The 15,027-nt window shown below is 39.3% G+C and overlaps 1 protein-coding gene across 2 annotated transcripts in view; it reads right to left on the reverse strand.

The window, feature by feature from the left end:
• Nucleotides 1-15,027, reverse strand: part of Tmtc2 (transmembrane O-mannosyltransferase targeting cadherins 2) — a 415,948-nt gene that overhangs the window by 87,370 nt on the left and 313,551 nt on the right. For both annotated transcript variants that reach the window (XM_042263186.2, XM_076553853.1), the window contains exon 9: nt 12,648-12,729. In XM_042263186.2, coding sequence (XP_042119120.2) covers nt 12,648-12,729 — 82 coding nt within the window. The remainder of the gene's footprint in view (nt 1-12,647; nt 12,730-15,027) is intronic.

The raw sequence follows: 15,027 nt of genomic DNA on the forward strand, positions 1-15,027 counted from the left end.
TATGGTCCTTGGAACATATTCAGAATCATCTAATTCTTACTGATACCACCCTGTATCAAAGCAGGATCTCATTCTGAATTAGTGTCCTAACCTCTTAAGTGGTACCCATGTTTCTGCCCATGACTCCATGACTCTACCGAGGATTCTTCAAACAGCAGTCAGAGCAATATTGATTAAATGGAGGTTCAATTGCATCATTTCATAGCTGATCAAGGAATCATGGTCTACACATGCTGATATTATGAATTTTACCCTCTCTTGCCTTACTATTCATTTAACACACTAGGAGGATAATGTTTGCTGCTCCAGAATCTTTTCTATGTCATTTCCTCTACCAGAATCCTAATTCCTCCTGTATATCTTCTTGACTCACCTTCTCAGCTCCTGGAAGATGAGTATTTAAACAAATGCATGTTTAATGACAGGACCAAATGAACTAATGACAGGTCTTTACGGCTAATGCTTTGTCTTCAGTAATAGTTTTGACAGTGTAGCTATGGTTAATAATGGCCACAAGCTCTGGGCATATCACAATATCAATGGTGATGGATCTATGAATATTATATCTTGAATTTAGGCAATGGGATAGGGTGTCACTGGTTTGTGACCTTTGAATTTTCCCTAGAACCTAACAAAATAGTCCAAGCTTGATTATCACCTGAAAGATACCTTAGACCCAAAAAAGTTTAAACTATGCAATGTATTTCACATGTAGTTCTGTATTACAGAAAAAAAAAACCATAGTCTGGGAACAGAAAGAAAATAAATCTGAAAACACAAAATTGTTTCTCCTGTAGGTTTGCTTACCCGAGACATCTACATTATGCCTACTGCACATAAGACAAGTCGCAATACTTGAAGAGGAGGGACTGTACAAAGGTAAATGAAATGTTTCCTCTTGAAACAATTCTCATCTACCAGAGGAGAGAGAAGAATGTGTAGATAGTTCAATATGCAAATAGGAAGGGATGGGTGCAAAGTAGTAAAGGCTAAATGCATCTTTGACAAAGAGCAAAGGGCAGAAATAATACTATTGACTGATTTCGCCAAGAGAATATAATGATACCAGCAGCATCCAGACTGTGACAAAACAGGGCCATCATTCCAGTGACAGCCCTGTGCACCTCGGGACTTTCTTTTTTTTTTTTTTTTTTTTTTTTTTAAAGATTCAGATGATTGGGAAGCAGAGAGAACAGGTGGAAATATTCAGGTTCACTGATTTTGCTGACATCTAGTGGTAATAAGATGAGTGGGCAGAGGGAACTGAGGCAAGTAAGCATTCCATGGGGGTGTTTCCATTAGTGATGGAAAGAAATGCAGTTCTCCTGAGAGAGGGTTGATGCTGACATAGTGGTCAGGATTCAGATTAGCTGTCCGAAGGAGAAGCAGCTGCACATGATGCTAACAGTGCATGTTAATTAGACCCATCGAAAATATGGAGACATCTCTCTTTTCGAGCATTGCTGAGTATCTTTCTAAGCCACCAGTTAACCTTTCGTTTTAGGAATGCTGTCTCTCTTTAAAACCAACTGTTCTATATCTTTCCCTTTACTAGCTGTTTGCTTTGTTTTTTATGTTCTTGGCAGCCCGAGTTAACAAAAACTCTGTTTACAGACAAAATGTGACAAATGTGCCATGGTCACTGGCCAAGAGGACACGTGGGCCAGGTAACAAGGAAAAGACACCCAGGAGAACAATCTGGACATCATACCATGAGGCTGAGAGGCCCTGCATTTGTCCCTAGGTGGACACAGGGCCAGGAATCCATCCTTAATTGGACATGTAACAAGGAAAGTGTCCAGTGCAAAAGAGATTAGAGAATCGGCCAGCCAGGGCCCTGGGCTCAACTGGAAAGGAGGTCAGGAAGGTGAAATACATTGCCAGATTAATGTCTCCCATGACTCTTTCCAAAAGGGTTATGGCATGTCCAAAAACTAGTCACGTAGTTATGACTGCCTGGTGGGAAGCGAGGATTAGAGTGACATAAGGAGATGAGAGGAGTTGAGAAGAATGAGAAACGACAGAGGAGCAAAAAGGGAAACCGAGAGTCCCATCACATGTTTCATTAATTAATAGATTCAACAGGGATTGTGTGCGACCAGAAAAGAACACTTAAATAGGAACAACACATACAGGCCCACGAAGAGCTTTTTCGACAATCTGCCATATTTTATCTTCAGAAGACGGAGAAAAGGCCATCACTGGGCAAAAGCCGAGCTTGTTCAATGAATACCAGAGGTGGGCAGCCTCATTTTGTTCAACAATAGTGCACGTTACACCAGAGAGTTGGAGGGAAAGAATTAAGGACAACAAAAGGGTCCAAAGGCACTTGGTATAGCTCTAAGAAAGTGACTACACAACTCCCTTTTCCAGAAAATTCTAGTTTTTATCCTTTAAGAATAAATATCCATTGTTAGGACATGTTGAACAGGTTACATGCTACTCACTTTATGAAGGAATAAGAGAGTCCTCTTACCAGCCAGTAGTAGTTATCTTCAGTTAAAAACTAAAACAGAATCAAGCATAGTGACCCAAGCCTTTAATCCCACTCAGGAGGAGGATCTCTGAATTCGAGGCTAGTTTGTTTTACAGAGTGAGTTCTAAGACAGCCAGGGATACACAGAGAAACCCTGTCTTGATAAAACAACAACAACAAAAAACTAGAACAGAGTCCAGATAAGCTGGACCACACTTATGAAGATTATCCTTAAACTGCTGCTGAATCTCACACCCAAATCCTCCTCTGTTCACTGTCCCAAATCCTTTCTCCTAATACTTACCTTGCTTTTCTAGTTTCTTAGATCCCATACAAAGACAGATTCAAAGGGACATGTTCACATAGTGCTTAATTCTACCCCTTAGCAAAGCTTGACGTGATAAAGCCTTTAAATTATACAAAATCACCATAGATCACTCCAGGAAGGTGGAAATGGAAGTAAAGATGTTTACAAGGAAACACAAAACCAACTGAAGTCCAGTCTAGACTTCCTCACTGGTTCATGTATTTGGATAAGGTTGATCCTGGATGTGCGGTTGTGGACAGGGCTGGAAACTCCAGCTGAGATGCAAAATGACTTATGGTCAAAACTCTGGTTTTGAGCCTTTCCTAAAAAGGCTCAAAAAGGGATAATCTTACTGTGTTATTAGAATATGTGAGATGGAATAGGTGAATTCCTCAGTGTTCTAGTTTGTTTTTTGCTTGCTGTAATAAAGCACGGTGACCAAAAGCAACCTAGGGAGGGCAGGGTTTAGTTAGCACAGACTACTAAGGGAGGTCAGAGCAGGAACTGAAGCAGAGTTGGAACCTGGAGGCAGGAACTGAGGAAGCAGAGACCCAGGGGAGATGCTGCTGAATGGCTCATTTTTCCAAAGCTTGCTCAGCCTGCTTTCTTACACACCCCAGGGCCACATTTCCAGGAGCAGTATCACCTACAATGGGTAACACAGTATTTACATAAATATTTTTGGAGCAGTGTGTCCTGAGACACTCCTGTGTAGGATGTCATTTAATTCCTCAAAAGCCACATATACCATGGAATTGGTTCTGTCTACTTAAAATAATGAGGAACTGAAGTCACTAACCATTGTGGAAATTACTCCAGGGGACTTCACATTCGTCATCGATCAAGGAAATGCCCCACAAGCCTACCTAGAGATCATTCTGATAGGCATATTTTCTTAACTGAGGTTTCTTTTCTCCAACAACTCTACCTTGTGTCAGGCTGAGCAACACACTCAGAAAACAAAAATGTTTTGTGAATATTTATACAGTTACTGTATTTGATGAACTAAAAAAAAATACACACAATACTAATTAAGTACATGTCTGATGAATTCATCATGTAAACAGCATTTAAATGGGAATTCATGTAAGAGTCTTTATTCCTCACTTTTTACACAGTAGTTTACATTTCATCTCTAGTAAATACTTACAACTGGTTGCTGTAATTTTTCTGATATCTGTTCTACATAATATCAGGAAAATGGAAAAAGCTGTTTGTATTTTTGCATATGATTACATTATATATTCCTTCACAAAAGGCGCACAGCTATTTTAGAAAATTTGAAAGCAATGTTATGAAAAAATCCATGCAGGGCACCTAACTCGAACCTGTCTGTTTTCTTCTTAACGTCCTGTCCTTTGTTGCTTTCCCTCTCTGTTCTGCTCAGATTCTCTCTCTACCATGACACCCTCAAAATATGTAACCCTTCCTTGGTGTCCGTGATAACACAGCAAGGAGAGCTCCATGGTTTTCTCTTTGTTCACAATCCCTGCCTTCTGTGAGCATGGATCACCATCAGGCACCTTGTAATTCTAGACCCCGATATAAAAATCCCTGTCCCTGTTGTAGAAGAAACAGAGTAAAACTTGGTGGGCTGGAACTGATGTCATCCTGAAATGTGATCCTATTAGTTTGTTCTCGTGAGAGTTTCCCATATTGATGTAGGAGGCCATCGTACTTGGCACAGGTAACACTGTGATGCATCAATGGTATTAGCTGGCAGTGAAATTGGAGTAATTTCCCCAATGGCTAAAAGACTTCAACTCCTCATTCTATTAAGTGGATAAAACTAGCCCCATGGAATGTCTGCTTTCTGAGGGATTAAATACTCCAAAATATTTACGTAATGATTCTATTTTGAATTCATATATAACAATCAAAATGTATTTGATTAATTCATCATGAAAACGATGTAATAAAGAATTCATTTAAAATATTTTTCTTGTTCCTTTCTTGATAAACATTTATGTTTTGAACGTAGGTATGTGTCTGCACACATGCCTACATGTCTATTTGTGTGTATGTGCATAGAAGTACAGGATAAATTCCTATTTTTCCTCGAGGAGGATGCACTTGTGTTTTGTTTGAATTGGAAACTTCAAGGGCTTCTTACTGGCCCAGAACTCACCAAGCAAACCAGGCTGTGTGCCTTGTCCACCATCTCCCAGGGGGCTGCCTATCTCTGCCTCCACATCCCATGACTGCATGGATTAAATTTTTTTAAATTAAATTTTATTTTAAATGTGGTTTCTGGGGATCAAACTTGGGTCCCCATGCTTTCAAGTTAAGCCATTTTCTGTCTGAGCCATCTCCTCGGCCCAATTTTTATGTCATAAAGTTTCTATGCTGAGTTCTTTCGGATTGCTGAATGTATTTGTTACTGTAATAATTTCTCCCTCTCTTTCATATACCACCTGGAATGGCTACTGAGAAAAAAAAAACTATTTAGATGTTGAATGGTTTCTTTTTTTTCTCCATCTACTTTTTAACAAAGAGGGATGCCTGGAGCCCCATTGTTTTTATTATTGATGGGTGATGCTACTCATCTCCAAGGTTTGAATTCTACAGCGATAAGCCTGAACTTCTTCCAGCCTCCAGCAATGTGTTTATCAAGCACTATGTTAAATATTGGCACACAGTTGTAGAAAACGCACAAATTACAAAAAGACAATAACTGTATTACTTTTATTCTTAAGGAGAAATAGCTTAATTAAAAGGTGTCAGCCTGAGGGTTAGCAGTCTAGGAAAAATATGACCATTAGGATGCAGATAAAATTATAGAAACTTGGTACACAAGAGAGAATACCAAACAGAAAATACTTGAAACAGGAGACACCACTAATATTTGGGTGTAGCGACGGACAGACCAGGGCAATAACTAACTATGGCAGAAGAGAACAGAAAAAGAGGATCCAAATTAGGAGACACCAGTAATGAAATGAGCACCCCCTGAATATCTCTAAGTGTGGAGATTACAAGGGTACTAGGAAAATTCAGGGTCTGCTAACTAGGAAAAGGCTAGCCCTAGGCATCCTGAAGCTGGGCACCAGTTTTTCTGTTTTCCTGTTAAACTGAGAAGTTTAGGCTTTTAACAGTTATTATTACCTGGATTCTTAGTTGGTATCTTAGGATTTCTATTGTTGTGAAGAGACACCATGACCACAGCAACTTGTTTTTTTTTTTTAAGTAAAAGTAATTTTTTTATTTATAATATTTTTATATTTTACATACCAACCACAGATTTCCCCCCTCTCATCCCTCCTTCTGCTCCCCCTGACCACTGACCCATTCCCATCCCCTCCTCCAAAAGGGTAAGGCCTCCTATGGGGAATCAGCAAAGCCTGGTACAGTCTTTGAGACAGGACCAAGCCCTTCCCCACTACATCAAGGATGGCAAGGCTTCTGACCATAGGTAATGTGCTCCAGAAAGCCAGCTCATGAACCAGGAATAGATCCTGATTCCATTGCCAGGTCTGCCTCAAACAGACCCAGCTACGCAACCGTCTCCCACACACAGAGGGCCTAGTCCAGTCCCATGCAGTTTCCATAGCTGTTGGTCTAAAGTTCATGAGTTCCTACAAGCTTGGTTCAGTTGTCTCTATAGATTTCCCAACCATAATCTTGACCACCCTTGCTCATATAATCATTCTTCATCTCTTTGACTGGATTCCAGGAGCTTGGCCTTGTGCTTGGTTGGACCACAGCAACTCTTATACAGAAAACATTTAATTGAGGTGGCAGTTTATGGTTTCAGAGGTGGAGTCCATTATCACCATGGGGAGCATGATGGGGTGCAAGCAGATGTGGTAATGGCTACATCTTGGTTTGCAAGCAACAGGAAGTTGACTGGGATGCTGGACGATATCCTGAGCATAGGAAACCTCAAAGCCTGCCCCCAGAGTGGCGCACTTCCTCTAACAAGGCCATACCCACTCCAACAAAGTCACACCTTCTAATGGTGCCACTCCCTAAGAGATTCTGGGGCCATTTACATTCAAACTACCATAGTTGACTGCAGTGTCAATGCTAGAATCCTGAGAACATCCACAAATATATACGTGTGTGTGTGTGTGTGTGTGTGTGTGTGTGTGTGTGTGTGTGTGTGTGTAAATGCTTTAACCTCTTCCTAGTGTTTTCTGGTCCTTAATCTATCATGAGCATCATCATCCCCTCCCCCAACAATGATGTAGGAATACACCACAGAGACATTGATGTATGAGAATGTTAGCAACTAGGGCCGGGGTGGTGGTGGTGGTGGCGGCAGCGCATGCCTTTAATCCCAGCACTTGGGAGGTAGAGCCAGGCAGATCTCTGTGAGTTTGAGGCCAGCCTGGGCTACAGAGTGAGTTCCAGGAAAGGAGCAAAGCTACACAGAGAAACCCTGTCTCAAAAAAACAAACAAAAAAAAAAAAAGAAAGAAAGAAAAAGAAAATGATAGCAACTAGTCAAACAACTTTCTTGCCCACAGATTTGCAGTGTAATAACTAGAGTGTCTAACTGAACTATGATTCATGCATCCATTAACTTCATTATTGTGTATGTACATGTGTATGATTTGTGTGTGATTACAGACGTGTGCTTCCCACGTCACATGTGTGGAGGCCAGAGAACATCCTTTGTGAGGCAGGACTCTCCTTCCATCATTGAGATCTGGGAGTCAAACTCAGGTCACCAAGTGTGTGGAGAAAGTGCTTTTCCCAATGAGCCACCGTATCAGCTCTCTTTCAAGTTTTCGATCCAAAATTATAGACCATGAATTCCCTTAATCTAGTCTAATAGCTATTCTTGGTATTTTTTTTTCTTTTGAGAACGTATCTTAAGGTAGGGTAGGTTTTCTTTTCTGTTTATAAGTAATTTAAAAATTATCTGGGCAGTGGTGATACATGTCTTTCATGCCAGCACTTGGGAGGCAGAGGCAGGTGGATCTCTGGGTTTGAGGCCAGGCTGGTCTACAGACTGAGTTCCAGGACAGCCAGAGCCACACAGAGAACCCCTGTTTCAGAAATCAAAAAAAAAATATTGAGCATAGGTATAGGTATTTAATAGAGGTAAAAATGAGAAATTACTCATATAACTAAAAGTAGAGATGTAGGTCTCTGTGTCTGTTGCTTCCATATGTGAAGCTCTCAGCCATTGCTCCAGTGCCATGCCTCTTTGCTGCCAACAGGATGGCTGTGGACTAACCCTCTGAAACTGTAAGCAACCCCCCAATTCAATTCTTTCTTTATGAAAGTTGCCTTGGTCACAATGTCTATTCACAGCAATAGAACAGTGACTAAAATATATACCTAGTAGGTACGTTTGAATATATACTAACATATTTTAGTCACATCAAATTTGCTTCTATGTATCCAAAGAAAATATTTATATTTTATCTTACTACATGGCCTTTATAAAATAGTATTTTTTAATTGGGAGAAGGAATGCCTATCTTGACTTTTAGTTTTATGGAAGCCACTTCCTATTGGAGACAAACAGATCCATGGAGAATCCCTTGATCCATAATGGACATCATCCTGAGATTGGTGGACTAAACCTTACCAAGATTATATATACTGGCATCACAGGCATGGAAATATTAATTTTCACAACAATGCATGAATAAAATGCTATACTATAGTTGATACATTGAAATAGTTTGAAACTTATTTTCTTCATGTTTATTGGCACTAAAACATTGAGCTAATATTAAAAAACAGTACTTTGTACACTATTAAACTGATAAAGAAAATTTGAATTCTGGAAAAAAATTCTAGGAGTGAACATCAGTTTTCTAGATTTTCAGCCCAGGACTATACTCTATGTCTCTTTTTGTCCTCCAGAGACTGTAGGCTAACAAAGGTCAAAATATAATTATTTCTTTAAAACAATTTCATAAACTTTCAGATGAAGCTTTAGTGAAACTGTAGTGCAAAAAAATCTTCACTACAACTCTCTTTCCTACACACATAAAACCAGGGGGTCTAAACTAGGAGGAACCGATGGCATATTTAGACATCTTCTAATCACCACTTCAACCGATATAAATTCCTACAATTCTATCTGCCCAATCACAACTGAATGATATTTTCCAAATCACTCGTATCATTAACAAGCAAACTAAAAGCACATAATTGCTCAAAAGAGTGGATTTCTCATAAAACAACTTTCACTCACTGGCATTTTCACTGGCATTTGAATCGCATCTTAAAAAGGCTCAGAACACATACATTTCATTTAAATATTTATTTTCAAGTCGAGGGAGTGTTTTTATTCATTCAATCTGTGGGTATAAACACCCTAAGGGGAAATGAAAATATATATATATATATCAGCAAGTTGGCAAGGAACTGATATGAAAAACATAGTATGAATTTTCTTAGATAAAAATAATGAAAATTCAAGCAGAACGTTCTTTTAGTAAATTGTGTGTTCCAGATTCAGTTCTAGCATGGGACATCACTGTGAATTTGACAATACACCAGGTATTGTTGGCATAGAAAATAGGAAACAGAATTCTCCCCACTCTTAATATAGAATTATCTAAAGGAGGGATAGTTTAAATTTATTTGCTTTCCCAATAACTCCCAATCCCAAACCGTCACCATCCCTTGCCCAATACACAGCAGTCACTCTCTAAAGACTTTTCTAAAGACATCTCTGCCCTGTCTTCTCAGTTTGATCTATCCCAACACTCATAAAAGTACACTCTTTTTTAGAATTTAGTTTGCAAAGCCTCAGTGGGCCTCCATCTGTGGCCTCCACCTCCACTTCTCCATCTGGTTTACCCAGCTCCAGTCACAAGAGCTCTAATTTGCTGCTCTAAATAGACACTTGCTCTTGCTTTGGACCCTTGAACTTGACAGTTGTCCTACTGACAGCTAGCTCTTCAAATACTTGGCATGTTCTCGGGGATGGGCACACATCATAAACTCACAGATGTAAGACACAGCTACTCCTTTCCACCTTCTACCTAATCACCTTCTGAAGATGACTTCATGATGTTCCTGTCTTCACAGAATTTTCTGAATAGGGAAGAATGTCTTGTACCAACTAGATACACCTTATGACAATAAAATAAAACCTTCTCTAAGAATTTTAAGCTAAGTCATAACATTCATAAATCCTGTACAAAAGATCTACTGATAAAAACGTCTATTTGTCAATCGGTCAATGCTATAAAAGGAAATAGAACATATGTCAGAAAGGGAAAACAATGAGTAGTTGAGAGATGCAGACGTTGCTCAGCTACATTAAATTTAGTTGAATCATCACCATTTTTCTAGGCTTCACACTATTTGTTTGCAAAACAGAGGATTGATATAGAGTTAAATTAACAACAAATTTTCAGTTCTAAAAGTCAAAAATTAACGTTGTTTCAAGTTCTCGGTTACAGGCTTCTCTGCATTTTACTGCTCCTTTTGGGTCTTTTCCACTTCCACGTGAAGGCAGTAAAAATATTGAGTGTTATAAATTTTTTAAAATGAGTAATACTGTCTTTCATAAATTTATGTTGAATCATGTAGTCTTCCTTCTAAGAGATGGGAAATATAGTTCTAATTTTTTTGCATATCCCTCAAGCTAAAAACACTCCAATAGGATTAAGAAAAAATTCAAATTTTACACAAACATTTAAAGATATGAGCTATCACTATTTTTCAAGTAACATTAAAAAAATTGTTGCACTTTCCAGTAAACTAAAGCCAAAACAAGATTCTCATGGGAGAAATAACATCTATATAACCACCACTGGAACCACAAAACTCAGGAGTATAATGTGCCACAAAACACTAATTTTTAAAATTATGAAAAGGCAAGCTATGGAAATAACCAGGTGCCAACTCTTAATACAACAGTTCATTTTTTTTTTTCCTTAAGAATTCCCTAGGCAACTGAAGTCTGAAGTTAGTTTCCTTTTTTTTTCCCCTTTGATAGTATTAGTGATTGAACATCAAGCCTCATCTGAGCTAGACAAGTGCTGTACCACTGAGCCCTACCCCTGGTTGTAACAGTGATTTTTAATAATGATCATTCAGATATAACAATAGTGGGGTGTAACAAAATTCACTGTGAAGATTCCTCTTCACTACATAATGATATTGGAAATTAGCTCAGAAGATACACAAAGCAGAACCAGTTTGAAACCAAGGCAACATAGGCAAAAAGGTAAGAAATGGAACATCTATTTCCTAAAACACCCTGGACTAAAATAGTCCTCTCACACTCTAGCAAAACAATCATGGAGATAATTTGATGTTTGGTAGGAGAACTCAAAATAGCAGGTATGAGAAAAAAAACCTAATTTCAAATACTTCATATAGGAAAACTTGTGAAAATAAAAACAAGTTCTGCAGACAAGTTGAGCTACTCAACTATTATCTTAACATGGTGGCAAAAGAGCAATGGCAGAGTGGTCATATAATATGTCATATGCTTTTGTATTATGTGTTAGGCCAAAACCAAAGCATCGTGTGCCTAGTTTCACAAGCACATTCATATAACAACATACACATAAAAAAAGGCACTGGTGGTTGGTTCAGTATTTCCTCTATTTTGTTACGTCCATTCCCTTACACTCCTAGCCATCATTGCTTTTTTTCCTTTCTTGCTGAAAACTTGAAGAAGGAATTAATGCTATACCATTTCTTATTTTAAAAGTGCTATGGAATCACTCTGTATAAATAAAATGCTGATTGGCTAGTATCCAAGCAGGAAGTGTAGGTGGGACAAGAAGAGAAGAGAATTCTGGGAAGTGAAAGGCTGAGGCAGAGAGACACTGCCAGCCGCCACAATGACAAGCGAGAATGGAAGGTACAGGTAAGCCACAAGCCACGTGGCAAAGTGTTGATCAATAAAAATAGGTTAATTTAAGATAAAAGAAGTAGATAACAAGAAGCCTGCCACAGCCGTACAGTTTGTAAGCAATATAAGTCTCTGTGTGTTTACTTGGTTGGGTCTGAGCTGCTGTGGGACTAGCAGGTTAGAAAGATTTGTCCTGACTGTGGGCCAGGCAGGACCAGAAAAACTCTAGCTACACTATACAGTCAAATTAGGTATATTTTCTAAGGATTTCATTTCTGTCCACATTTAAGTTTGTTACTCAATAATACCTAACACATTAAGGTCAACAGTATTATTTTTTTAAAAAAAAGCTAGTATTTTGTTTCCCATGGGATTAGCAAAATAAAATGCTTTTTATTGTTGTTGTTGTTGTTCCTTGAGAGACAGCCCATCTACAAATCTGGTAGACAGAGCATATCTTATCCCACACCAACCAGCTGTATACGTTGGTGTCTAAACACGAGTCACCAAAATGATAGAGTGTTATATAAGCTCATCCTGGACTGATTAAGGCCAAGGCTAAACGGCATGAGACACACATTCCTTATACTTCTTATAGTAGCTTATGCTTGGCCTCGCTCTTAGGCATTTACAGCCTGGTATACATTCATATCTTCCAGAAAGCAAGCAATTGAGACCAAAATGTAAACTCCTAAAACATCAAGTTGGCATGCTCCATAAGCAATACATTTACTGCAGAGAATGAAAAAAAGAAGCTAATATTTTTATTATAAACCATGCATCAGACAAAGAGCTAGATGCTTTCCCGATGAGATCTCATTTAAAACTCTGTGCTGAACTTGAAAGAAACAATTGGAAATCTGACTTCTCCATTAAAGGCCAATGAAATTTGCTGGGGTAAATACAGTGCAGAGCCCTCCCGTGTGTGACATTTTAAATGGGAACGGAAGGATATAGCATGAGGCTACATCGGAAAGGAGGAAGTCAACCTCCTCTCAAAGGTCCTTGACGAGCAAAGACACGAAATGTCACTTCAGCACTAACAGCGGGCATGGGGGCCATGGGAAAAGTATCACCACTCACCATAGTGCATATAACAGTTTCCTTTCGTGGGATCGAGCTCAATGGCCTTCAAGAAGAACTTTTCAGCCTCACTCTTACGACCCTTGAAAAACAGAGAAAATAGATGATTCAACATTGGATCTTGATGGATTATTTTTTACCTCGGGCACAATTGAAATACATGTCTACAGATACACAGTGCTGGAAACAAACAAACAAACAAACAAACAAACAAACAAACAAAACCTTTCTTCTGACTGAGGATGACAAAGGAAAATACGTTGAGAGTAAAGACTGATTTCAGGATCTTGGGACACATCAAAAAGAGAAGACCAGAAATGATACTGAGCCCATCAAAGTGATCAAGGGGAGGCTGGGGAACTGAAATGGTTTTTAGAAGTTTCATAACAATAAAAAGGGTAAAACGGGTTTATAGGAATATCGCTGCCGTTTGAGGTTTTCTTTGAGTGGAGTGTGTGCATTGCATGAGTGTGCATATATGTACATGCATGGGGAGGCCAGAAGATGATCTCAGATGTAAAATATTTCCTTACTCTTTTTTCATGTGAATGAGGGTTTTTCCTACATGGATGTATGTGTACTATGTACATGCCTGGAGCCTGCAGGGGCCAGAAGGGAGTATAGAATCCCTTGAACTGAAGTCCACGCTAGCTGCTATGTGGGTTCTAGGAACAGAACTTGGCTTCTCTGGAAGAGCAGCAAGTGCCCTTCATTGCTGAGCTGCCTCTCCAGGCCCCCAACCTCTGTTCTGATGATTGAGCTCAGATACTTGTGGCGACTTTACCAACTGAGCTGCTGCCAAGCCCTTTCTCTTCCTGTTTTATTGTCTTTATTATTTTATCTTAATAAAGTATTCCCTCGGCTCGTATCACAGTTATTACTGCCGATAGGAGTTATGTAATGAGAGTGAAAATGCAGCATAGCTTCAACTGTCAAGTTCCATTCTGCTTGTCTTATACTAACTTCACGGGGAGGCAGATGAGCTAGGGATGGCTTGGACACAGGAATTTTAATTGAGAGAAAGTGTTTGCACAGCTCCTTAACACTGGAGGAAAGAGCCCAGAGCATGCCTGAGTCTGTAAACAAATACTCAGAACACCATCAGAATCTCAAGCACGCTGGACCAGAGGTTACAGACCTACAATTCTAAGAGCTCTCCTGTAGCCCGGAGGCTGAAGCTTGAGGACCACAGTTTCCACAAGCTTGCGTGGGCTACCTAGTGAACTCAAGGTTAACCTGGGCAACTTATAAAGACTCTGTCTCAAAAATATTAACCTAAAAGGCAGGTAGATATAGCTCAGTTGTCTAGTACAAGGCCCTAGGTTCAATTTTGATTACCATCAGCAAACACAAGCATGCAGGAATGTACACACACACACACACACACACACACACACACACACACACACACACACACACCTTGCATGCACTCACAAAAAAAGTAAAGAAACATAGCACTCCAGTCTATGCTGAAGAAGAGTTCTTTCCCATGGCCATTCTCCTCTCGGATCCTTCAAGCACACATCATGCTTGGGAAAGTTAACCTCAGATACAGCTCAGTGATACCGAATGTTAAACACAGCCAATGGTTAAACGAGAGAACACAAGAAAATGAGCGATAAGCTCTAAAAAAAAAAAACAAAAACAAAAAGTTCTCTCTTTGGAGTGCAGAGGGAGTAAACATTGGTCCCAAGTGATGAAGGCAACACTAGTTCTCTTCTTGACACTCCCCACCTCTTACTACTCACAAATGTTCCTCTGTGGATGCAATGACTACCTACTTCCAAGAAAGAAGCAAAGTCCTAACTTGGAGAATTTCCAACAACAATTTTTCATTGCTGCTATCATTCAGAACTGAAAGTTCTGCTAACCTGGAATTTGATCAGAAACTAGCTTACCTTCTTAGTCTTAGTTTTAAGCAAACAGTGACATCACAAAAAATGGTAACAACAACAACAGAGAATTGTTTTCATGAAACAAATTTATTTTTCTTGAAATAATATAATCCAGGCAGCGTATGAAGCAGTGGGATCTTGACCTGGTTATTGCTTCTGCACAATTATCCACAGTAACAAAGGGGAGGACCATAGGAAGAAATGTCCCAGAGTTGTCTCTGGTCTGGTACGGTGGGAATGAAAATCTATGTGGATTCTAAGTGACAACTAAGTACCATGTTATGTCCAGACGGCTTGGTCCACAGTAAAGATGTGCATGTTCCTCCTCTCTTCTATACCACCAAACACCTCAGGCAATGGCTCATTCTTTGTTCACACTTTTTTCAATCAATGTTATTGCAAACAATTTTTCCAAAGTTCAATGTGTATAACTTGCTTGTTATTCTCCACCTATGTAACTTTGACCAGTTTCTCTGAATCTTCTA

This window comes from Peromyscus maniculatus, chromosome 18 (assembly GCF_049852395.1).
Source record: "Peromyscus maniculatus bairdii isolate BWxNUB_F1_BW_parent chromosome 18, HU_Pman_BW_mat_3.1, whole genome shotgun sequence".
In the NCBI taxonomy this organism is placed as follows: Eukaryota; Metazoa; Chordata; class Mammalia; order Rodentia; family Cricetidae; genus Peromyscus; species Peromyscus maniculatus.